The sequence below is a fragment of the Phocoena sinus genome, chromosome 13 (assembly GCF_008692025.1).
Source record: "Phocoena sinus isolate mPhoSin1 chromosome 13, mPhoSin1.pri, whole genome shotgun sequence".
NCBI lineage: Eukaryota > Metazoa > Chordata > Mammalia > Artiodactyla > Phocoenidae > Phocoena > Phocoena sinus.
The window spans coordinates 25,609,786-25,637,070 of record NC_045775.1 but is presented as its reverse complement, the minus strand read 5'-3'; the positions used below and the strand labels follow the sequence as shown (position 1 = coordinate 25,637,070).

General features: G+C 36.1%; 1 protein-coding gene across 4 annotated transcripts in view; it reads right to left on the bottom strand.

The window, feature by feature from the left end:
• Positions 1-1,583: 1,583 nt before the first annotated feature.
• The window catches only part of SPAST (spastin), a 62,999-nt gene continuing 37,297 nt past the window's right edge, over positions 1,584-27,285 (bottom strand). For all 4 annotated transcript variants that reach the window (XM_032652942.1, XM_032652940.1, XM_032652941.1 and 1 more), the window contains 10 exons: positions 18,823-18,897; positions 17,335-17,406; positions 15,833-15,908; positions 15,494-15,585; positions 15,271-15,350; positions 13,157-13,199; positions 11,878-11,957; positions 10,020-10,090; positions 8,627-8,667; positions 1,584-4,565 (listed from right to left, as the gene is read on the bottom strand). In XM_032652942.1, coding sequence (XP_032508833.1) covers positions 4,443-4,565; positions 8,627-8,667; positions 10,020-10,090; positions 11,878-11,957; positions 13,157-13,199; positions 15,271-15,350; positions 15,494-15,585; positions 15,833-15,908; positions 17,335-17,406; positions 18,823-18,897 — 753 coding nt within the window. In that variant the 3' untranslated portion in view covers positions 1,584-4,442. The remainder of the gene's footprint in view (positions 4,566-8,626; positions 8,668-10,019; positions 10,091-11,877; positions 11,958-13,156; positions 13,200-15,270; positions 15,351-15,493; positions 15,586-15,832; positions 15,909-17,334; positions 17,407-18,822; positions 18,898-27,285) is intronic.

Sequence of the window (27,285 nt, the reverse complement as noted above, 5' to 3'; positions counted from 1 at the left end):
GGGCCTTATCTGTTTTTTATATAGTAGTGTATGATTTTTACACTTTAAGAATGTCATTCCATCATTTCCTGGATTCCATTGTTTCTGATGAAGTTAGCCACCACTTTTACTGTTTATTCAAGTGTAATGTCATTTCCCCTCTCTGGCTGCTTTTGAGATTTTTTTGACTTGATTTGGTTTTGTGCATGTGTGTGTGTTTTGCAATACTGTGCACCCAGATGTGATCTTTGTTGCATTTATTCTGCTTGGAATTCACTGAACTTCTTGGACCTGTAAGTTGATGTTTTCCAACAATTTTGAGAAAATTTCAGGCATTACTGCTTCAAATATTTCTCTTGCCCCATTCTCTTCCTTTCCTCTCCTCTGGACCTCAAAAGTACCTTACATTAGACTGATACTGTCCCACAGGTCTCAAATCTCTGCTGTTTCTTTTTTTCTCTGTGCTTCAGTTTGATAATTGTACTGGCTGTCTTCCACTTTTCTTTCCTCTGCTTGTGCAGTTTACTGTTAAGCCCATCCAGTGAACATTTAAATTTAGACACTATGTGTTTCATTTCAGATTCTAATTCTTAATCACCAGACTTTCCATTTGGTTTTCAGTTTCTGTTTCTCTGCCAAGAATCCCAATCTATTGATCCACCATTTTTTCCCCTGTAAATTTTAAAATGTATTTTAAAGCTGTTAAAAAATAATTTTGTTAACTCCAACATAGGGTCATCTGTGTATCTGCTTCTATATATTTTCTGTTGATTACGGATCATATAATTTTTCTTTGTATGCTTAAGGTTTATTTTGTACTGGACTTTGTGAATGACATATCGTAAAGACTCTGGATTTTGTTTTCTTCCAAACAATGTTTTATTCTGGCTAGCTGTTAACTTACTAATGTATAACCTTGATGCTGTGAAAGCCTGATTTTAAGCTTTGTTTCAGTGAGTTTCTTCGCATTTTGCCCAGAGTCCTAAAGTACATCCCTTAGTTTTGGGATGTTGTCCTTCCTCCTAAGCCACGGCCCGTTTTGGGTTTCAATGGGAAACCAGAAGTGTTTACTAAACCCCTCTTATTCGCCCTGTATTCGTCCAGCCGTTGTTACCACTACTCAGTTCCTTGGACTTCAACTATTGCTTTCTGCTGGGTTCCTTTGAATATCACACTGCATAGGTACAATTTTGGAATCCACCAAGCATTTGAAAAGAATTTGCAAGTAGATTTGGGGGATTAGATCTCTGAAGCTCTCTCCATTTCAAAATTTCCCTCCTAATTTCAAGCTGTCCTAGAAGCCCCAAATGACTCCTCAGCCCAGCAAGACTGTCACATTCTGCTTGAATTCTATTTCCAAGCACACTGCACAAGCTGGAAATTTCCCTCATGGTAAAAAGCTAGTTAATGTGGATCTCTTCTAGTATATGATTTTGTGCTGTTTTTGCCTGTTTTTAATTGCTTTCTAGAGTCTTCTAATCACAGCTTTTTATACTTTGTTCAGACTTTACATTTTTATTGGCAAGAGAGTCAGTCCAATAAAAGCTATTCCTTCAATACCAGACTGCAACCTCTGAAATCTCAAAAAGTTTCAAATAAAAAAATTAAAAGCAAAATAAAGTTTATAATTTATTTCCAATCCATTAGGATAAAAACCCACTTATGCAGCTGAACCCTTTAATTCATTTCTTCTGAAGAAAAGTACAAAAGACCAGAGTAAAACTGAGACAGGCATTTAAAGGAAAACCCTCTGACTCAGAGTCCAAAAACAAACTGTAAATGGTTCATTCTACCAAAAGAATTAGTTTTTGTACAAAATATAATGAATTTTACACTATACACAAAGACTGCTGTATATTTACTTAAATTAGAATTCTAGTATCTGATTTTCCTCCAATTCTTCCCAAGCACAAAGTATATATGCAAGTCGGAAATCTAATAACCTCAATTGGCAGACTGTCTTAGAATAAGCTTTTACCCTTAAGATATCTGGAAAGATAGTATTGATTCTTTCCCTTGGCTCAAAGTCCAGTACATCAGTAAGTTTTAATTTAGTTTACGAAACTCTGCCATATTTACATGAACAACACACTAACGTTTAATGTTTAAACATTACCTTTTACGAAATAACATGACACAGAGCTCAGTGCAAAATCTACAAGGTCACAATCTAAGCCTAATACTAATTCGGGAAACCTCAGCAACTTCTATCTTTATTGAAAAAGACCAAACCAATCCCTTACACATCCTACTATATAATTATTCTATGTTTATGGCCCTTCCATGAGAGAAACACAGCTTAAAATAAAACTTGGTCATAGTTAAGTCAAAGAAAATAGTTCTGTAGCACTAAGCTCAATTTTAGACCTCATCAGGAAATTAAAGTAACTTCCATACACGGATGGATATTCATACAGTAATATAATTCTGACTCAATGTTTATAACAATATTAATTTGACTTTTATATAACATTTGAAGTCTTTGTTATCTAAAACCTTTCCCAATAAAAAGTGAGCTACATTCAATTATTGCAGATAATTTTATGATAATTTTAAAGTTTATATTTTAAAGTTGAGTTTAAAGCACACAGACTTTTAATACGATTGACCAGTTATCCAAGTATCAATAATGTTAATCTTTTTCTAAATGAAAAGAAAAAATGAAATTTTATGAGCTTTATTGAAAATGTTTTAATTTGGGATGTTCCTAATTCTTGTCATCGTGTATATTTCATCATCTGTCATTATCAATATTTTATATTGGATGGTTTAGTGTTTGAGACCTTAGAAAGATACTACTCATGACCTAAAAATATGTATGGTTCTGGCTTAAAAATTTTTTTTTCTATTTATCTCAACCCTCATTTTTATTATCCAGGGAGTTCTATGGTTAGAAGAAACATGATTTAAGTTATGGTTACAGATAGCACATGATCTTAAGAAATCATACATCTTCTATATTTAGATAAATCTTTAAGATGAGAAAGAGTAAAGTGAAGAAGAATGTATGTCTTCATTATAAAATTCTTATCTAGTGGGGGCAAGTTTTTAACTTTAATATATTCTCTCTAAACCAAAGCTATTTTTCTTAAATGAAAAATTTGTTACTACTATAAAATTATTATTTCCACCCATGACATTTTACATAAAAGCACCAAAGAAAATTTCTATAAACAAACTTTTAACCAGTAAACTAAGGGCAAATATCTATTTGCCTTTATTACAATATTTAAAAGGCCATGATATGAGTCTCTACTTCCTACAATAACGTTTTTATAATAAAAACCCAGGCATACTTATACAAACAAGAAACAGAATTACTGTACATTTTTGGGGAACAAAAGGCAGCTTAACAGACTAAAACTTTTTAGTTAACAAAGTGAGCACAAGAAACCTATAAAATGTATGCAATGTATAAAAATTCAGTAATTTTTTTTAAAGTTTCATTGGAGGGATTAATAATTATTAAGAATAAAACATGGTAAATCCACTGGCTTGTAATTATCCTATAAACAGTAAGAAAGTAATAAGCAATAAATTAGAAATGTCTTAGCTCCTAGTACTTCCCTTCTCTTGTACAGAAACCACTTTTACAGCAGTTAAAATTGGCTTTTTTAAATATTAGAATTCTAACAGAAAATAAATTCCATTAGGAATAAGTTAACAGTCTACAATAGATTTCTGACAAATATATTAGAAAAAAAATACATCAGGTCACAGGAGGACTGATCTACATGTTGTATGACAGAGTGTCTGAAAACTTCAAAATTTCTCCTTCTCCATTTCACTAGATTTGTTTTGTTGCTATCATATTACTTTCTAAATTGTTTGGTAGAAAGGTAATAGAAAAATAAAAAGTGAAAAGGATACATTGTTTAATGTCTGTAGATTTATGAAGAAGAAAAAAACCTTCAAAATACTTTTTTCCTACTACTGTTACATAGGAAAAAGTTTCATTTGGCACACAATTTGTAAAAAGAAAAAAAAAAGAAACAGAGTGTTTGGCATTCCAATCACCCATAGTGTAGTAAAGACAACAGTAGGAAAGGAAAATAGGAAAAATTACTATTTTAAGAAAAGATGTCAGAAGACAAACAACCAAAGGCTCTTGTGTCTTCTACCATTCACTGTCTCTGGAATACTTTCATCTGCAACATAATATACAAATTATTATTTACATTATGATTATATTGGTAAAGAAGACCAGAATCAGTTTTTGTTCTGCTCTAACTTACAGTGCCCATCGGGATATCTGTGACCATCAAGGCAAGAAGGCCTTAAACAAAATATTCCATTTGCATTGTATACTTTATTTAAATTTATTTTATGGTTCATCTTCTGGGGTGCACAAATAATTGTAAGACTCTGAAAAGTCCTGTAAACTTAGGCTGAGTTTCTGTAGCAGATAACTATTCATAGAAGATGGTAGGTTTCTCTCTTGGAAAGTAAAACGTTCTGCAGGTTTAAACAGTAGTATCTCCAAAATCCTTGTTCCAACGTATGTATGCTTCTAAGGTTTGAGGACTCACGCTGCGTTTTATCTTTTTTAAGGATTCGGTGAAGTCAGATAATCGAATATTTCTCATCTAGATTAAAAAAACACACATGATGATAGATGAACACATATGCAATAGTTAACCCAATGACGGATAAAAGTAATGATGCTGTTTATTAATGTTAAAATATATAGAGATGTATTCTTAGAAAATCATGCCAATCATCTTATTTTATATATTATTCTTTATTAGGCAAGTTTGCTATATAAGAAATCCTACCAAAATGCTATACCAATATACTTTCATTTCACATTTTAGCTCCTAGGTATTAACATTTTAAATCGCAATATTTTCCCATTATAAAAACAAGACATACTCATTACAGAAAATTTGACAAAATACAGACAATCAGAAAAAAGAATCACTCACAATTCCACCGTTCAGATATACAACAACTATTTGGCTTATCTCCTTCCAGTTTTTTTTCTGCGTATAGTTCCACGGAATTTTGCACTCTCAAGTCTCACTCACCACAAACACACTCTAGCTAAATTCATGCCAGGTTTATCAGAAAGGAAAGAGGAGTTTACAAGATGTACACAGGACTTTGAAGGAAATATTGCTCTTTAACTACAACATGGAGGAGGCTTATGTCTGAAATTTTCTAATATTAGTATTGCTTATAATACATTTTTATGTCAATTTGGTCTTATATTCTGAGATTTTTAATTGGCTTCAAGAAAGTAAAATAAAACAATACTGAGTTAATAAATACCTAATTTTTACCTAAGGATTTTCAAAAGGCAAAATGGAGTTTGGCACAAGATGACCAGTATTAAAAATTATCACTTATGTATTATCACATGTATATTTTGCTCCCAAATAAGAAGTTAAAGAAGAACTGGAGATAAAACTTCAACAACTGATATTTATCTATATTATTCTTTTTATTACTCTTATAAAACCCAATCTAACTACTCCACATCCTCTCTAATATCAACATAGCATAGATTAAGAAAATGAACTACATTTGTAACTTGTAGCCTAATCTGAAAAATTTGTCAAAATGGAAAAGGATATATTGTTACTGTAATCGCTGCATGGCCCCTATTTGCCCCTTATTTAACTGTAAAACACACACTGGCTCTTCCTAAAGCCCAAAATTTAGAAGAATGATGAATGTAATGTGAGTATTATCTATGATACTCCTGAATATCTGTTATTAAGATTAAGGTTTCAAAAGCTTTTGATGAAATTCTAATTTATGTTCATAGTTTGGTGTGTGTGTGTGTGTGTGTGTGTGTGTGTGTGTGTGTGTGTGTATTTCACTGTGGAAAACAGTATGGAGGTTTCTCAGAAAACCAAAACTAGAACTACCATATGACCCAGCAATTCCACACCTGGGTATATATCTGAAAAAAACAAAAACACTAATTTGATAAGATACATGCACCCCAATGTTCATAGCAGCCTTATTTACAATTGCCAAGATATGGAAGCAACCTAAGTGTCCATCAACAGATGAATGGATAAAGATGTGGGGTGTGTGTGTGTGTGTGTGTGTGTGTGTATAATATATATATATGCACACATATATTATACACACAATGGAATACTACTCAGCCATAAAAAAGTACAAAATTTTGCCATTTGCAGCAACATGTATGGACTTGGAGGATATTATGCTAAGTGAACTAAATGAGACAGAGAAAGACAAATACTGTATGATATCACTTACATGTGGAATTCAAAAAATACAACAAACTAGTGAATATAACAAAAAAGAAGCAGACTCAGATATAGAGAACAAACTAGTGGTTACCAGCAGGGAGAGGGCGAGAGGGGCAATGTAGGCATGGGGGAGTGGGAGGTACAAACTATCGGGTGTAAGATAGGCTCAAGGATGTATTGTACAACATGGGGTATATAGCCAATATTTTGTAATAACTTTAAATGAAAAGTAACCTTTAAAAGTTATATAGAAAATATGATATTTTAAAGTTACTAAGAGACTAATGTATATAACAGGAAAAATCAACCGGTAGCTAGTTAAGTAAAGAGGGAAAAATAAAGAGCAAAGAAGTCTTATCAAAACAAAATAATAAAAGAACTAATAAAGTTGAACTGGATACAAACTGTGTGCTTTATAAACAAAGTACATTATACTCTGAATTTATAACCAATGATTTTCAGCACTACCTTTTAAAAACACAGAATTCTAACACAATTATTTGAGTTTCTATTCTTATAAACTATAAAAGGCAAATTAGGTATATCTCATCTAAATTTCTGCATATAGACCAGCACCTGATAACACAATTATTAAAATTGTACCGAAGAATGGCTGAAAAAAATTCTAGTATACAATTTTAAAACCAAACTACTTGTGTTTTTCTGTCATCTCATAAATAAGAAAATAGAATGGATTTCCTTGATCTCTATAATAAATTGCCATTATTTAGTATTTATGTATTTTAAAATTATTTAATGGATACCTATGCAGTATTCACTATTGCCAGACTTTTCTAAGTGCTTTATAAATATTAACTCATAAGCCAGGACTAATGACTAAAAGCTATTATCAAATTATTAATACTAAAATCATTAGGTTAAAAATAAACTTAAACTGAATGAAAGTATACAGTAGAACCAAAAACTATAACACTGTAACCTGACTACACATAATTAGTGGAATGGTCACAAAAGGTACCAGTAATGTTATTTTTTGTAATTCATTCAGTAGTTTTAATTTTAGTATATGGTCTGTCCAAGGGACAAAGACAGAGGCCTAAAATGTCACACAATGGGCCTTTCCTCAACTTTAGGGGGCCAGAGTACATATATGAAATATCAAGTTTACCGGTCCTGAGTCCAAGGTAGGGAGAGTGGTGTGTGGCAAAGAAATAATTCATGCACAATGCTTACTTTCTGGGTAGAAAAGTACTATTAGGTTATGCTATGAGTATAAGAACATCTTAAAAAATAACATATTGATGGGATACTGTAAATAAATTATAACCTCAAGACAGTACTAATACATTTTTAAAAATTAGAAAAATGTGGAATCAAAATTATGAATCAGATAAAAGGGACCTGAAACTTATACTTTAAACATGAATTTTTAAGGTAATAGTAGCTAAACACTAAAGTATATGACATGTGGAATTCTCTATTCCTAAGCTTCATTCATGTCAAACACACGCCAGGTAAACTAGACCGCTGAAATGGAAAAAGGTGGTTGCAAGAAGTCTGAAGGCTTTCTTAGTAATGTAGTTGGTTAAGCACCATGCACAAGATGCCTGAAGACAACCTCAAATTTACTTGGAAGCCTGAAGAAAAAAGACTGCCAAAATGTACTCATACTCAAGTACATTTATTCTCTATGTTAAGAGTTCACTTGGACAGGACTCTCTGCAATGTAATGTGCAGATCCCCTAGCCAGCCACCAGCCACCAGCCTCCAGCCCACGCCTCTGGGGTTTTTTATTGGTTTTTTTGTTTGTTTGTTTTGTTTTCAGTTCACATTTGGACTCCACTGGAGTTCTAGTCTCTCTTCTGTTCCAAGAATGAAGTCTCTTTGGTTAGTAATGTTTCGGTGCTATCTGAGCTCTGAGAGATAAGTTACATAATTCAAATCTGATTTAAACTGGCTGGTTACATAGTTATGATCATTCTGCATATCCAATTCTATATTTTGCTGGCAATTTTTTTCAGAAGAAATGCTTCAGCATCCCATAAGGGGACCTCCCATATTTTTTAAATGTAATGAATTACATTACAATGGAAACTGTATTGCTTTTATAAGGAAGACATAAACATTACTGAAAAACTAACAAAATAGAACATCAAGCGATTAACCTGTTACAAGCTATATTCATAATGTATAAAATCCTCAAGTTGCCTATAATTTTGTTCTGTTTAGTATTTATGTAATATGATTTGACAGAAAATGACTTAATGATTATGTATATTTATTGTGTATTACCAAAGGACACCATAAGAGACTAGTTAGACAGTCCTCCATATTTTGAAATGAAGCAAAATTAACTTTTTCTAGTTTCTAATCAGATAAACTAGAAAAATCCAGACAAAAGATATGTTTTACAATCTAGAGGACCAGAACGAAAAAAAGATAATTGTAAAATAGTATACCTCACTGGCAGACATATTCTTCACTTGTTCTGGTTTCAGTTCTGTAAAATATAAATGTCACTTACAAAAAAAAGACTTCCAAGTTTAAACTAACGATGTACAATAATCTAAAAGTATATGTTCAATATAAATCATTATATTAAAAGAGACATACATTAATATTAAGAGCACATACAATTTATAAATGCTTAGAATAATATTCCTTCTTAGGAAGGCATTCAATTTCTTTATATATTGCTCAAGAACAACAGATTCTACAAATTTCATAGTAAACTTAAAATAATACAACTTGTTCTTTATAAAAGGCATTCGTTATTTTAAGCCAACAACTTTGTTTCAGAATAACAGCTAAAATATTCTAAAAAATACACGATTTATACATTAGCTACTGATTCTGAGTCCAGTATCTGAACAAGATTTCATGCCTCCTGCAGAAAGAAAGCTTGACTAAAATGCTTTACCCAGAGTTTCAAACTATATTCTCAAGGTTACATTTATTATTCTTTCAAGCAGCAGTTCTTAATCAGTACCCTGTTTCACTGTGAGAGATATGTTCTAGAAGTTGAATGTTCCATGTTCAATTTTACCACCATAGCCAGTAATCTGAGTGCATACCTGAGAGCATCACCCATCCACTGCCCATGCTGCCTGTGGAAGAGTAGCTGAGAACATCTACTCTAAAGTGATTATCACAGTGAGTTTAATCTAACATAACCTAAAAATGATAGATGTGGTATTTCAGAGTCAACAAATTACCTTGAATCAAAACAGAGCAATGAATGATATACTTTGCTGCAATTTTTCAAAAGATAACATATAATGATAAAAGTAAAAACTTCTATTTATATGTTTCCTTACACACATTAATTTCAAGTCATACTAGAATACTGAAATGAAAACAACCAAAAAATAGATGAGAAAATCTTCCCTTTATTATTCTTTTCCACTTGCTTTAAAAAGTTCTCATTTTCTTGAGTTTTCTGCTGCTAACCTACTATCAAGAAGCGAAACCTGCTGTCCAGAACAGGGCTCATGGTCCACTGATCCACGGACTGTCTTTGTATTGTCTGTGAGCTAAGAATGGTTTCACAGCTTTTTGTTGTTGTTGGAAAAAAAAAAAAAGAGGAGGATGAGCAGGAGGAGGAGGAGGAGTCAGAAGAAGAGTGAGAAGAAGATGCAACAGAGCATATGCAGCCCATGAGTCTAAAACTATTTTCAGAAAGGTTTGTTGACCCTAAGTCTAGAAACTTTGTATCAAGTTTTAATCAAGTTTTCCACTGATATAGTTTTACTGCTTTCTTACTAATAAAAAATACCTCTCAATAGGGACTTCTTAAACTTCTGAAGTGGTCTAATAAACAGTTGTAAATGTTTCAAGCTTTTGTATTCCTACCTCGGATAGGACCCAGTGCTGCATCTTTTGCCAAAGCTGTTAGATCACTTCCTGAGTATCCATCGGTCATTCTGAGAATGGGAAAGAAGAAAGAGCAACTTATTTTCACCTTTGCAGATTTAAATCTCCACAGAATAAGAGTAAAACCTAGCTTGCCTTTGTTATCAAGCAGACAGCTATGTGATTTGATTTGAAGGGCAGAGGAAGGCCTACTTGCTAAAAACAAACAGCCGACTGGTTCCTTATAATGCCTCGAATTTTCATTATTAGAACCATTCCTTTAGATTAAAGTATACTATATCTCCAGGAGCCTCCATTAAATTGTAAATTTGTGCCCTGGAAAGGTAACATCTATAAGCCATTGCTGGCCAACTGACACATAACCACAATTACTTCTCTATAAGTTAATGAGTCTTTATCTTCACAAAGAGAACTGCCTTGATGAAATGAGGGCCAATCAAGGAAGATTTCTTTAAATGTAGGACAGACAGGGTGAAGGAAGGGTCTGGGATAGAAGACATTGGCAAAAGGAGGCACACCTGAATGGGATGCCACAGTGCAGATCCTGGGCAGCCAAGATACTATCAAAGGGAACTAAGAACTAGGGAGGCAAAGAGGAAGAGGAAAATAAAACAGGAAAAAAAGCATTTACTTATGATGTACTATGTTAAATAACTGCACAAACATTATTAGCAAAATATTTTATTGGAATTCAAAGAAGGATCTCAGTATTTCCAAGTACTGAATTTGTTATTTTTTCATAGGTATCTGGGAACTCAGAGTTTTTACCAACATAACTAGCTATTCACATTCTTGTTGAACATTTTAAATTACTTTATGAGATTTTTTTCAATGACTAAAATTCATGAGTGTATCTCCTATATTCAGTTTCTACTTAATACACCACTCATAAAAAAAAGCTGAAGAAGTCAAAGTTTAAAAAAATTATGTGGGGCTTCCCTGGTGGCGCAGTGGTTGAGAGTCTGCCTGCCAATGCAGGGGACACGGGTTCGTGCCCCGGTCCAGGAAGATCCCACATGCCGGAGCGGCTGGGCCCGTGAGCCATGGCTGCTGAGCCTGCGCGTCCGGAGCCTGTGCTCTGCAACGGGAGAGGCCACAGCAGTGAGGCCCGCGTACCACAAAAAAAAAAGAAAAAAAAAAATTATGTGTAAGCAAAATAAGTTTAAGTGAAAATATGTGTTGGTGTAGGCAGATATGAGATGTTTTACATTTTAAAAATTACTTCAGGGCTTCCCTGGTGGCACAGTGGTTAAGAACCTGCCTGCCAATGCAGGGAACACAGGTTCGAGTGCTGGTCCAGGAAGATCCCACATGCCACGGGGCAACTAAGCCTGTGAGCCTCAACTACTGAGCCTGTACTCTAGAGCCCATGTTCCACAACTACTGAAGCCCACGCGCCTAGAGCCTGTGCTCTGCAACAAGAGAAGCCACTGCAATGAGAAGCCCACACACCACAACGAAGAATAGCCCCCGCTCACCAAAACTAGAGAAAGCCCACATGCAGCAACGAAGACCCAACACAGCCAAAAATAAATAAAATAAATTTATTAAAAATTACTTTAATACCACTTATAAGTTTTAATAAATTTATAAAAAGAATATATACTACCATCATTAGCTGTTTAGGTCATGTCTTCTAGAGGATCTAGAAACTAAAATTTAGACACCATATATATAAGAAAATGAGATGAAAGAAGGTAAAGGAAGTAGAGAATGAAACAATAAGAAGTTTTCTGATAGATAAATTACTCATTTCATTCATGAGCTTACTTTAAAGAAAACAAAAAGAATTCTTAAAAAAAAAAAACTGCAAGATAGACTAAATCAAATTACTCACCTAGCAAGTTGTGCTAGTTCTTTTTGGGTCAATGGGCTTCCTTGTTTACATAATAGATTTTTTAATAAAAGTAGTCGTGTCTGAAAAGAAATATTAAAGAATTATCAGTCCTAAGAATTGGCTTAATAAAATATCCAGGATTTAGGAACTGAATGATCTTATACAAACCACTCTACCTCTTAGAGCCTCACACATATATCTGTTAAAATAACAATTTTTTGAGAGTTCCTGAAAGAGTTAAAAACAATCCAAATAAAACACTAAGAAAGTAGCTGCTGTTACTACCAAAGATGCTAAGGGTCTGAGCTAGACACCACAATTTAAAAAAAAAGTTTTATAGAGATATGAATTCATGTAACATGGAATCTCACCCTTCTGAAGTGTATAATTCAATGACTTTTAATAAGTTTAGAATTGTGCAACCATCACCATAATCCAATTTTAGAACATTTCTATCACCCCAAAAAGTTCACTTGTGCCTGTTTGCAGTTAATCCCGACTTCCACCCACAGCCTTACCTAATCACTATCTACTTTGTTTCCAGAAGTGAGCCTTTTCTAGACATTTCATAAAAATGGAATCATATGATAGGAAATCTTTTGCATCTGGCATCTTTATTTAGTATAATGTTTTTGAGGTTCATCCATATTATGGTATGTGTAAGTAGCTCATTCCTTTTATTCCAGTATTCCATTAAATGGATATACCACATTTGTATATCCTTTCACCAAGTGACGACTTTTTTTTTAAGGATTTTTAAAATTTTATTTATTTATTTATTTTTGGCTGTGTTGGGTCTTCATTGCTGCATGTGGGCCTTCTCTAGTTGCAGCAAGCAGGGGCTATTCTTTGTTGTGGTGTGTGGGCTTCTCATTGTGGTGGCTTCTCTTGTTGCGGAGCACGGGGTCTACTTAGTTGCTCTGCAGCATGTGGGATCTTCCCAGACCAGGGCTCGAACCTGTGTCCCCTTCACTGGCAGGTGGATTCAGGCCACTAGGGAAGCCTGAAGACTATTTTAGATTCTCTGTAGTTCTTGGCTATTATTTATAATGCTGTTATAAAAATTCTTGTACATGTCTGTGTAGACATATGTTTTCATTTCTCTTGGGTAGATTCTTGGGAATGAAATTTTGGGGTCTTACAGTAAGTTTTCTGTTTATCTTTTTAAGAAACCACCAAACGTTTCCAATGCAGCTGTACCATGCACTGGAAGACTTAATACTGTCAAGATGGTAGTTCTTGTTTCTGCCTTAAAAAAAATTCAAACACAGATACATACCTCCTCATTTGGCAAAGACACATATACCCGTTTGGTGAAACGCCTAAAAAAAGGATTCAAGCCATCTCAGAAATACAGTTTTGAATTTACAGATAATTCAGTTCAAGTAGCACATAACAAGAACAAAGCTTTAAATATAATGCTGAAGGCATTTGAATACATTTTAGTAGTTATCAGTATAAAAGTTACTCTTTTAAAATATTCTAGTTAAATATATAAAATAGATAACTAATAAGGACCTACTGCATAGCACAGGTAACACTACCCAATACTCTGTCATGACCTATATGGGAAAATAATCTAAAAAAGAGTGGATATATGTATAACTGATTCACTTTGCTATACACTTGAAACTAACACAAAATTGTAAATCAAATATACTCCAATAAAAAGTTAAAAAAAATTCTAGTTAACGTTTAAAAATCCTTAATTCAATATTGTCAGAATTAAATTAACCATTTATGTATTTGTATTTTTTTAACAGCAGTAACACTTTAAAACAAAATATCTGATATAAGAAGTTGAAGAAACAGATCTCTGCTGTCTTCTTGAAACTGAAAACAATTAAAACCAACAAGGACAACAGAAACAGAAATGTAAACTCCATCATCAACAAACTACATAACATTTACAGAACTAAAATATATGAAGAAGGGCTGCCTAGGGCAGTGAAAATTACACTGACAAAGGTGAATACAGACAGCACCTGCCACTGCAAATTTTAGACATGGCTGTCAGAGCAGAATTTTCCAGAGGAAAGAGAGAGCACACTCTGAGGGATAATAAAACTGACCTCCCCATATTTAAACAAACATGTGAGGACTGGCTCTGTAGATCATGTGACCCTAGTCAGTAGCAAGGGAATGGCAAGGAAGATGAGGCTGAACAAAGAAACTCAAAGATACATCATCTTTGTAAGACGACATCAATCAGTCTGGCAAGATGACAAACTGTTTTGCAATGACCAGTCTTTTTCAGTTGAAGAAGACTAAATCAACCCAATCGCTTATTTATATACACGTATACTTCTTTATCAGGTACGGCTTTGTTGTGAGTCAGGGAGACTGCCCACCAGTCCAGGGTATTCATAGGACAACTCAAGATACATGGTTGCTATCTTACTTTTCTAGCTCTTCTACAATATCCTTCCAAATTAGGTTTTCCAAGAAAACTCCCCTTATTCAAATAAAATTAATAAGCAAAAGAGACAAAAGCATAGGACTGATTTTAAAAAACAGTGCCAAAAAAGAGAGGGGAAAGAATACAGTAAACATAAAACAGATAAAATGAAGAACATGCACAAGAGGATTTTGCCATAAAGCAAATTAAAATAGTGACCAAATATCTTTCCAAGAAATAAAATAATTTGATGAAAAAAAAAGGCTCCTATGAAATAAGAGCTCAGTGAGATATAAAGGCTCAAGGAAATGACATACAAAGGCTCAAAGAAGTAGACAACAGAAGATGAAAAATGGGTTTGCAGAGATCAGGAAACCAATAAAAAAGAAAACAAAAACCACCACAGAAACAAAGGCTACAAAAGTAGTAGTAGGAGTATTAGAAAGGAGATTAGACACTAACTCTACTGGATTAACCCATAAATGTGAATAAAAGCAGGCTGGCTTCAGACTTTCACACTGCAACATCCAATCCTAGAAACAATGGGGCAATGTTATAAATTCCTCAGGAAAAGAACGGGAGATCCAAGAATTTTATGCTGAGCCAAACTATCCTCCCAGTAGAAAGGGAATAAATTTGATCAAACATAGGAGAAGGGAGCATATGGCTCCCACGAGCTGTGCTTTATCAGCTTCTCATGAAGCCCAGTAAAAGAGGGTAAAAGTCAGTTTTGGTGTTTTGATACTTTAATCCAACCCAGAAGAAATAAGTAATTTCCCTAAAACCATAAAGTTAAAAATAGTTTTCCTGATATCATGCTGGCCCTGTCCTCAAAATCTTCAGTTGGTAACAAGAGACCAGAAGATGGATATAGAGAGGAAAATAATGAATTTAGTCTTAAAATTGAGAGAGAAGGAAACAAGAAATACGTCAGATGAACACATGAGTAAATACATCTGTAATAAATGTGTGCGTTTCTACATAAATCTCCCTACCTGAGAACAGCCTCATCAAGCTCTTGTGGCCTGTTAGTTGCACCCATTACAAGCACTCTGTCATCTCCAGCAGATTGTACCTATAAGCCAAATTTTTTTTTCAATACTTTTAGATAAATAACAAAGAAAAACATAATAAAGATATCTATTTCTAATTTGGGCCATTCAATAGGAAAATACCCTAAAATGCTACCACATTAAAAATATCATAATCAATACTTACACCATCAAATTCTATTAGAAATTCAGTTTTTAGACGTCTACTAGCATCATGTTCTCCTTCTCTTCTTTCACACAAAAGGCTATCAACTTCATCTAGAGGAAATAAAAGGATCTCTAGTTTACCACTTAGGTTACTAATATAATGGGTCCTACTCAATTTATTAGACAGTTTTTAACTTTGTGCTTCTTTAAAACTTTTTACTTCTGCAACTATACTTCAATAAAAATAAATTTAAAAAAACCTTTTTACTTCTGAATAATCTTTCCCATCATATCCCTCACATTTGGAAAAGGGAATTTTACAAATGCTCAACTAAGTTGTTGGAAAACATGTTCTTACCTATAAAAATTATAGAAGGTTGAAGTTCTCGAGCCACAGCAAAAAGAGCTCTCACCAATTTCTCTCCTTCTCCCACCTAAAACAAGGCATTATACACTGTTATACCCATAAAATGCAAGATTATTCCAGCTTTTTAAATTTCACTATTAAAAGTCTAGAACCTAGGAAGTTAATTTCCTTTCTTTGCAACAACCAAAGATTTGGTTTAAGGAATGGGGGTGTTACTGAATTGTCCCTTATAATTTTAGAAAATAGACTACTTATTTATTATTTAAGACAGTCTGGTGAGTACTTTAAAAAATGACAAATATCTCTGTCTTGTTTCACTCTGCATTCCTAAGACTTGAGAATGGAATAGCTATTGGGATATAACTACTGAGAAAGAGGGAATACTAGAGAAGAGAGAGATGCGGCACGTATTCTTAAGCCCTAGGTTGCAGGGTATATTTATAGAAGCAGGTAAGTTGGAAAATGCTCTAAATAAAACTTGCTCTACTGAGAACACCGTGAAAACCCATTCTCACAATATCACTGTCAATAAATATCAAAGTATTTCTAGGAGGTCTATGAACACTCCTTAAGACATTCCCAGGGGCTGAAATACTATACTAAAGCCATTCTATGCACCAAAGCATCTAACGAAAGAGTCATGAGGTTTGTGGTAATCTACTGCAAAAACTATTTTGTTCTCTAGGTGGCATCTATTCTTTTTATTGAAAATTAAATAAAAGAAAAAAGGAAAGGCCCCAGAATTAGAATCTTCAAAACAAATATTCTCAGAGCCGGAAGGAATTGCAAGAGATCACCTCTTATGACACCAACACTTTATAAGTGAAGTAAATACAGTAAGACTTATTCATAACTGCTAACAAATCTTGTACATGAATTTGAAAGAAGATCTATGTATTTAATAAATAGAACCTGGTTTATATTTTTAAAAAATAAATGAAGTAAAGACTAAAGTGATACTTTCTTAAGGCCAGCTCGGCATGTAAAAGTTAGGGTGGAATCCCTACCTCCTAGCTTCCAAGACAGTGCTTTCTGTTATAGTATGTGCATAATATGGGTAAACCTACTTTCATAACAATTTTACTTATAAAATTTCACACAGGAAGCAAAATTTAACCAGGAAAAGTATCATTTTATAGTTATTTTTAATTACTTTACAAAATTGAGACTCCTGCCAATACCTGATCTTGGACTTCTAGCCTCCAAAATACAATACAATAAATTTCTATTGTTCAAGCCAGCCAGTTTGTGGTACTTTAATACACAGCCCTAGCAAACAAATACAGTATTTAACAGAATAATTTCAATTTTAAAAGAGCCTAGCAAATGCACATAACTTTCTACTTTGAAGAGTGATATTCAGCATATCTAAATAATAGATATAAAACTCAAAGAAAAACATTTTGGTGTAATGTTCTTACCATTTATACTTAACACAGTAACGTTTAGACAGTAACTGAGAACATGACAATACTGGAAAAAAGAACACTCACGTATTTTGAAGTTAAACTTGCAGCACTTATATTAAAGAAGGTTGCACTAGATTCTGCAGCTACTGCTTTAGCCTTTAAAAATCACAAGGGTAAATACTGTATTAGTTCAACTGCTTTAAAAAGATAACCACATCTGATCAATTTAAGTTCTAGAAAAGATTTCCTAAAAATATAAGCCATGACACAATTCTCAACGTATGGCAATCAACGTGCTTTCTTCTCAGCAATGAGGAAAAGGTCTAGGAAGAGCTATGCTTCTTTCCACTCTCTTTTTCTCTAAGAGAGAAGTGACAGGGAGAGGTTAAAGAAAAAAAAAAAAGAGGGTATTATTCTCTTCCTAGTTATAGAAGATAACTGCTCGGAGAAAGACAAACAGCTAACGGAAAAAGTTACTCTTTCCCTATTTATGTTTTCCCTCTAGGAGAGCTATGCAGGAGAAAGATATCCAAATCCTACCAAAAACTTTTGGCAAAAGGACACAGAAAAAAAAAAATCTGTTGTATGTCAATTATGCCTCAATTAAAAAAAAAAGAAAGAAATCTGTATCATGCTGATTATTTAAATAAACCTGTTAACAATAGTAAAAAAAAAAATCAAAGATTAGGAAGATACTCAATATAGTAAGGTAAGCTCTTCTGCAGTAAAATTTTATTATTTAACTTGGGAAAATAATGAAAATTACACTATTAAATTTAGCCAGCCCCAAACTACTATGGAAGATAACGTATGTGGGTTTCCACCTACTTCGTCATTAAAAATTAGTTTAAAAATTGGGAGTTCCCTGGTGGTTCAGAGGTTAGGACTTGGCGTTTTCACTGCTGTGGCCCTGGGTTCAATCCCTGGCCAGGGAACTAAGATCCTGCAAGCCACGCAGTATGGCCATAAAAAAAGTATATTATAGCAAAGGCAAGTCATAAATAATAGACTCAGGGACAATGAAAAGTTTCTTTTTTCATATTATCTCCCAAATATCTCAATAGAACATGCAAATTTAAAAAGAATTCTTGGGGGGCTTCCCTGGTGGCGCAGTGGTTGAGATTCCACCTGCCGACGCAGGGGATATGGGTTCGTGCCCCGGTCTGGGAAGATCCCACATGCTGCGGAGTGGCTAGGCCCGTGAGCCATGGCCGCTGAGCCTGCGCGTCCGGAGCCTGTGCTCCGCAACAGGAGAGGCCACAACAGTGCGAGGCCCACGTACCGCAAAAAAAAAAAAGAATTCTTGGGACTTCCCTGGTGGTCCAGTGGTTAAGACTCTGCAATCCCAATGCAAGGGGCCTGGATTCAATCCCTGGTCAGGGAACTAGATCCCACATGCATGCAGCAACTAAGAGTTCGCATGCCACAACTAAGGAGCCAGCGAGCTGTAACTAAGGAGCCCGCCTGCCACAACTAAGGAGCACACATGCTGCAACTAAGACCCAGCACAACCAAATAAATAAATATATATATTTTTTAAGTTTAAAAAATAAAAATAAAAAGAATTCTTACCAGCATTGTTTTCCCATTTCCAGGTGGACCAAAGAGTAACAGTCCTCTGGCAGGAGCTCTAAGCCCTGTGAACAACTTAAAAATATACACTTTAGTTCACAACCATGATTCTGGAGACAATTTTTCCAGACATTTTAAGTATTATTTGTTATCTAAAAAGCACCATCTTTCAATAGCATCCTCCCAAAGAGAGCTGCCCAGAGCTCTAAAGAGAACACATAACCAATAAATTAGAATAATTATTAAAAACAGAAGAAAACAAAATGAATTAAAACCAAACCCTTATTGATCAAAATGAAAGCAGATTGGTTAAACAAGACATATTGAACATAGTATGCCTCTCTACTTCCTTTGGAAATCTCACTAAATAGTAAATGAATAAAAAAGATATAAATCTTCAAAACAAAACAAAAAATACAAAAGGAGACAACAGAGGACACAAATTTTTGTAGATGGAGAGCTGATAAAGTGTGGTAAATTATTTAAGGGAGTTGAAGGAGCTAAAACCTAAGTGCCAGCTTGTGAAGGGATACCTAGATACAAGGAGCAAGCTGATGTGAACAAAAAACCCTGGAACATCTCAGGAACCGGAGGCACCAGGTACCAGAGAAAGCAGCAGTAAGGTAGCTGGCCAAAAATGCGGAACTGATTGAAAATCTGTATGAAGAACAATGGAACCCATGCTCTTGTCCCCACCAAGAGCACTCCGGCAAGTACTTCTCTTCCACAACCAAAGGAGGCAGATGTCTTATTATGTAGAGAAATTTAACCAGAGTCTCCAAACTCTGGGACACCAGGCATGGCAGGAATGAAGGGTGAAGCACCTGACTGATAACACTTTACTTAATAGTGAAAGTGTATGTACTTTTTTTTTTTTTTTTTTTTTTTTTGCGCTATGCGGGCCTCTCACTGCTGTGGCCTCTCCCGTTGCGGAGCACAGGGTCCGGACGCGCAGGCTCAGCAGCCATGGGTCACGGGCCAGCCACTCCGCGGCATGTGGGATCTTCCCAGACTGGGGCACGAACCCGCGTCCCCTGCATCGGCAGGCGGACTCTCAACCACTGCGCCACCAGGGAAGCCCAGTGTATGTACTTTTAAGTTGAACCATATGAAGCCGTTGATATTCAACTTAAAGACGGAATATTTTTTTGAGTGGTTTTAGGTTTACAGAAAATTTAACGGAAAGTATAGAGAGTTTCCATATAACTCCTCACTTCCCCCATTTCCCCTATTATTAACATCTTGCATTAGTATAGTACATTTAATACAGCTGATGAATAGTGCTATGTTAATACAGCTGATGAATAGTGATATAATACTATTAACCTAAGTCCATATTTTACATTAGGGTTCACTATTTGTGTCACATATCCACCATTACAGTTTCAACCTAAATCTTGACATCTAATCAAATTATCAACAAGGGAAGACAGCAGATTAAATATATTTTCAGGTATGTGAAATCTCAAAATATTGTCTCACGTGACCCTTTCTCAGGAACTTACAGGAGGATGTATGCCATCAAAATGAGAAAATAAACCATGAAAGAGAAAATAAGGAATCCAAAAAACCCAGAGATCCATTAAAATAGAAAGACAAAGAAAAGTTCCATGATGATGGTGAAGCAAGATTATAGAACAGCTATGAAATAAGAACAACTGGTCGAATGGAACAGAAAAAGGTGGTTCCAGACAAAGGGATTCCAAGAAAAAAAACAACAACTAAGCTAATGAATTTTCAAATTGGTTTGACAATTGGTAAGATGAAAACTAAGCAAACAAAAAAGTAACACAATTATTTAGGGGGAAAAACAAAACCTATACAAGGGAAAAAAAAACACACTATCCTACTCAGCTTGGTACTTAACATTTACAAGAAATGAATATTGATTTAACCTCAGCAGTGATATACTACACTGGGAGGATGGGGTAGGGAATGTGTGATATAATGGAGCTAAGGGTTCATCAAATTAAAGATTCTACATGAAAAAAAAAAAGAATTGGCTTTATAAGATTATTACTTAAAGAGGTAAGTTCAAAAACTTTTAAAAAAGCAAACGTTCAAGCTAGTATAATGAAAGATAACATATTTAGAAATTCATGGAAATTTTACTAGTAGGTAGAACCTTTTAAAATTAGAGAACAGTCACATTCTTCTATAAAACAGAAAGAAAATGCTATTATTAAGCAGCAAGATAACAAAATAAACATAAGAGCTCTACAGATGAACCGGTTTGCAGGGCAGAAATTGAGACACAGATGTAGAGAACAAATGTATGGACACCAAGCGGGGGAAAGCGGCGGGGGGTGGGGGGGTGGGATGAATTGGGCGATTGGTACTGACATCTATACACTGATGTGTATAAAATGGATGACTAATAAGAACCTGCTGTATAAAAAAATAAATAAAATTAAATTCAAAAATTAAGAAAAAAACACAAGAGCTCAGAAAAATGCTGACAAATAAGCTGGACAGGATATGAAAGAGGTCTATGAAATAGGACAGAAGAATATATACTTTGGTTGTAAAATTTTTGAGAAAAGTATGTAGACAGATCACTGTGATATACTTTGAAATGTACTGCTTTGGGGTCGGAAGGTACGTTTTATTTTATATTCTTCTTACAGTTTTAACTTGTTTCAAAGATTAATATTTGTGATTTTTAAAAATTACTTTTAAAATATTTAAAACATAGTCCTATTTGATGGCAGGGAGATGGACAAGAGTTTTTTCAATGTCCTTTCCAAGTACATGACTTCATGAATGAACAAGGGTTAAAGTACTTGCTTTAGGTAATTCTGAGAAGAAATTAACTCAAGCATATATTTAAAATTTTTTTAATCTCTTTAAAGCCATTTTTAGTGTTCGGTGACTTAATTATGATTCCGTGTTTCTATGATGAAATAAAAATTCTAGCACACTAAAGAATGAATAAGTTCGTCATGATGCCTGTCATACCCATCTTTCCAATCTAGCCTAACAATGTCCCCACCGTGGTCCATGCAAGCGCCCCACTGTGGAGAATTATGAATAAAGCTGATTTGTTGCACAATGGAGATGCCTTATGAAATAAGTCTGACCCATTCACGGCTTACCACGATCCATTTTATGGGTCTACTGTGAAAAGCTGAGCTAGAACAATCATATTCCCTTTCTGCATTAGAATCTGAACTAGAATTATAAAAATGGTCCAGTTGGCAGGTGTGGAGACAGACACACAAATGGTCCAAACCCTGAGGTCTGGCTCTACCTCAAATGCTGTCCTTCCTCAAGTCCCACTTTAGTACATTTACTAAGGTTTCTGCCCCTCCCAAGGCTAGGTTACTCAACTTTGAAATTCCAGTTTTTTCTAACATTATGGCGCTACCATGGAAATATGCCAAAATGTAAAGTCATATACTGTTTGACCTCACTTTCCACTTTAGAAGTGTTCCCTAAAGTCATGGGTAGAGCAGAAGCTGAATGCCTTCTAGCACAGTCCAAATATTTACTTACTACCTCTATAATTTTAGATATATTTTTGTACCCTAAGAAGCATACCACTGAATAAATACTAAAATCCATACTTAAGAATTAGCTGGAGGCTCTTTGCTGGGACTAATGGCGGACTCCTGGAGGGCTCATGCCAAGGAGTACTTCCCAGAACTTCTGCTGCCAGTGTCCTTGTCTCCACGGTGAGCCACAGCCACCCACCCCCCCCCCCCCCCCCCGCCTCTGCAGGATACCCTCCAACACTAGCAGATACACCAGAAATACATCTACACGTGGAGCAACTCCTACAGAACACCAAGGGAACGCTGGCAGAAGACCTGAGACATCCCAAAAGGTAAGAAACTCCCCACGTATCTGGGTAGGGCAAAAGAAAAAAGAATAAACAGAGACAAAAGAATAGGGACGGGACCTGCACCAGTGGGAGGGAGCTGCGAAGGAGGAAAACTTTCCACACACTAGGAAGCCCCTTCGTGGGCGGAGACTGCGGGTGGCGGAGGGGGGAAGCTTCGGAGCCGCGGAGGGGAGCGCAGCAACAGGGGTGCGGCGGGAAAAGCGGAGAGATTCCCGCACAGAGGATCGGTGCCGACCGGCACTCACTGGCCCGAGAGGCTTGTCTGCTCACCCGCCGGGGCGGGCGGGGGTGGGAGCTGAGGCTCAGGCTTCGGCCGGAGCGCCGGGAGAGGACTGGGGTTAGCGGCATGAACACAGGCTGAAGGGGTTAGTGCACCACGGCTAGCCGGGAGGGAGTCCGGGGAAAAGTCAGGACCTGCCAAAGAGGCAAGACACTTTTGCTTCCCTTTCTTTCCTGGTGCGCGAGGAGAGGGGATTAAGAGCGCTGCTTAAAGGAGCCCCAAAGATGGGCGCGAGCCGCGGCTAACAGCGCAGACCCCCGAGACGGGCATGAGACGCTAAGGCTGCTGCTGCCGCCACCAAGAAGCCTGTGTGCGAGCACAGGTTACTATCCACACCCCGCTTCCGGGGAGCCTGTGCAGCCCGCCACTGCCAGGGTCCCGAGATCCAGAGACAACTTCCCCAGGAGAACGCACAGCGCGCCTCAGGCTGTTGCAACGTCCCACTGGCCTCTGCCGCCGCAGGCTCGCCCCGCATCCGCACTCCTCCCTCCCTCTAGCCTGAGGGAGCCAGAGTCCCCGAAGCAGCTGCTCCTTTAACCCCATCCAGTCTGAGCGAAGAACAGATGCCCTCCGGCGACCTACACGCAGAGGGAGGGCCAAAACCAAAGCTGAGCCCCTGGGAGCTGTGAGAACAAAGAAGAGAAAGGGAAATCTCTCCCAACAGCCTCAGAAGCAGCGGATTGAAGATCCGCAATCAACTTGATATACCCTGCATGTGTGGAATACATGAATAGACAACAAATCATCCCAAATTGAGGAGGTGGACTTTGAGAGCAACATTATTTTTTCCCCTTTTCCTCTTTTTGTGAGTGTGTATGTGTATGCTTCTGTGTGAGATTCTGTCTGTATAGCTTTGCTTTCACCATTGGTCCTAGGGTTCTATCCGTTAGGGGTTTTTTTGTTCGTTTTTTTCTTTAAAAAATTTTTTTTTTGCTAAATAATTATTTTTCATTTTATCTTACTTTATTTAATTTTATCCCCTTCCTTCCTTCCTTTTCCTTTCTTTCCCTTCCTTCCTTCCTTCCTAGTTTCTTTCTTTCCTCCTTTCTTTCCTTTCTTTCTTTCTTTCTTTCCTTCCTTGTCTCTTTCTCTCTTTCTTTCTTTTCTTCTCCCTTTTATTCTGAGCCCTGTGGATGAAAGGATCTTGATGCTGCAGCCAGGAGTCAGTGCTGTGCCTCTGAGGTGGGAGAGCCAACTTCAGGACACTGGTCCACAAGAGACCTCCCAGCTTCACATAATATCTAACGGCGAAAATCTCCCAGAGATCTCCATCTCAACACCAGCACCCAGCTTCACTCAACGACCAGCAATCTACAGTGCTGGACATCCTATGCAAAACAACTAGCAAGACAGGAACACAACCTCAACCATTAACAGAGAGGCTGCCTAAAATCATAATAAGTTCACAGACACCCCAAAACACACCACCAGACGTGGACCTGCCCACCAGAAAGACAAGATCCAGCCTCATCCACAGGAACACAGGCACTAGTTCCCTCCACCAGGAAGCCTACACAACCCACTGAACCAACCTTAGCCTCTGGGGACAGACACCAAAAACAACAGGAACTACGAACATGCAGCCTGCAAAAAGGGGACCCCAAACACAGTAAGATAAGCAAAATGAGAAGACAGAAAAACACACAGCAGATGAAGGAGCAAGATAAAAACCCACCAGACCTGAAAAATGAAGAGGAAATAGGCAGTCTACCTGAAAAAGAATTGAGAATAATGATAGTAAAGATGATCCAAAATCTTGGACGTAGAATAGACAAAATGCAAGAAACATTTAACAAGGACCTAGAAGAACTAAAGATGAAACAAGCAATGATGAACAACACAATAAATGAAATTAAAAATACTCTAGATGGGACCAATAGCAGAATAACTGAGGCAGAAGAATGGATAAGTGACCTGGAAGATAAAATAGTGGAAATAACTACTGCAGAGCAGAATAAAGAAAAAGAATGAAAAGAACTGAGGACAGTCTCAGAGACCTCTGGGACAACGTTAAACGCACCAACATTCGAATTACAGGGGTACCAGAAGAAGAAGAAAAAAAGAAAGGGATGGAAAAAATATTTGAAGAGATTATAGTTGAAAACTTCCCTAATATGGAAAAGGAAATAGTTAATCAAGTCCAGGAAGCACAGAGAGTCCTATACAGGATAATTCCAAGGAGAAACACGCCAAGACACATATTAATCAAACTGTCAAAAACTAAATACAAAGAAAACATATTAAAAGCAGCAAGGGAAAAACAACAAATAACACACAAGGGAATCCCCACAAGGTTGCAAGCCAGAAGGGACAGGCAGGACATATTTAAAGTGATGAAGGAGGAAAACCTACAACCAATATTACCCAGCAAGGATCTCCTTCAGATGATGGAGAAATTAAAACCTTTACAGACAAGCAAAAGCTGAGAGAGTTCAGCACCACCAAACCAGCTTTACAACAAATGCTAAAGGAACTTCTCTAGGCAAGAAACACAAGAGAAGGACAAGACCTACAATAATGAACCCAAAACAATTAAGAAAATGGGAATAGGAACATACATATTGATAATTACCTTAAATGTAAATGGATTCAATGCTACCACCAAAAGACACAGACTGGCTGAATGGATACAAAAACAAGAACCATATATATGCTGTCTACAAGAGACCCACTTCAGACCTAGAGACACATAGAGACTGAAAGTAAGGGTATGGAAAAACATATTCCATGCAAATGGAAACGAAAAGACAGCTGGAGTAGCAATTCTCATATCAAAGTAGACTTTAAAATAAAGACTATTAGAAGTGACAAAGAAGGACACTACATAATGATCAAGGGATCAATCCAAGAAGAAGATATAACAATTGTAAATACTTATGCACCCAACATAGGAGCACCTCAATACATAAGGCAAATACAACAGCCATAAAAGGGGAAATCGACAGTAACACATTCATAGCAGGGGACTTTAACACCCCACTTTCACCAATGGACAGATCATCCAAAATGAAAATAAATAAGGAAACACAAGCTTTAAATGATACGTTAAACAACATGGACTTAATTGATATTTATAGGAAATTCGATCCAAAAACAACAGAATACACATTTTTCTCAAGTGCTCATGGAACATTCTCCAGGATAGATCATATTCTGGGTCACAGATCAAGGCTTGGTAAATTTAAGAAAACTGAAATTGTATCAAGTATCTTTTCCGACCACAATGCTATGAGACTAGATATCAATTACATGAAAATATCTGTAAAAAATACAAACACATGGAGGCTAAACAATACACTACTTATTAACGAAGTGATCACTGAAGAAATCAAAGAGGAAATCAGAAAATACCTAGAAAGAAATGACAATGGAGACACAACAACCCAAAACCTATGGGATGCAGCAAAAGCAGTTCTAAGAGACACGTTTATAGCAATACAATCCTACCTTAAGAAACAGGAAACATCTCGAATAAACAACCTAACCTTGCACCTAAAGCAATTAGAGAAAGAAGAACAAAAAAACCCCAAAGTTAGCAGAAGGAAAGAAATCATAAAGATCAGATCAGAAATAAATGAAAAAGAAATGAAGGAAACGATAGCAAAGATCAATAAAACTAAAAGCTGGTTCTTTGAGAAGATAAACAAAATTGATAAACCATTAGCCAGACTCATCAAGAAAAAAAGGGAGAAGACTCAAATCAATAGAATTAGAAATGAAAAAGGAGAAGTAACAACTGACACTGCAGAAATACAAAAGTTCATGAGAGATTACTACAAGCAACTCTATGCCAATAAAATGGACAACCTAGAAGAAATGGACAAATTCTTAGAAATGCACAACCTGCCACGACTGAATCAGGAAGAAATAGAAAATATCAGCAGGCCAATCACAAGGACTGAAATTGAAACTGTGACTAAAAATCTTCCAAGAAAGAAAAGCCCAGGACCAGATGGCTTCACAGGCGAATTCTATCAAACACTTAGAGAAGAACTAACACCTATCCTTCTCAAACTCTTGCAAAATATAGCAGAGGGAGGAACACTCCCAAACTCATTCTACGAGGCCACCATCACCCTGATACCGAAAGCAGACAAAGATGCCACAGAGAGAGAAAAGTACAGGCCAATATCACTGATGAACATAGATGCAAAAATCCTCAACAAAATACTGGCAAACAGAATCCAAAAGCACATTAAAAGTATTATACACCATGATCAAGTGGGGTTTATTCCAGGAATGCAAGGATTCTTCAATATATGCAAACCAATCAATGTGATAAACCATATTAACAAATTGAAGGAGAAAAACCATATGATCATCTCAATAGATACAGAGA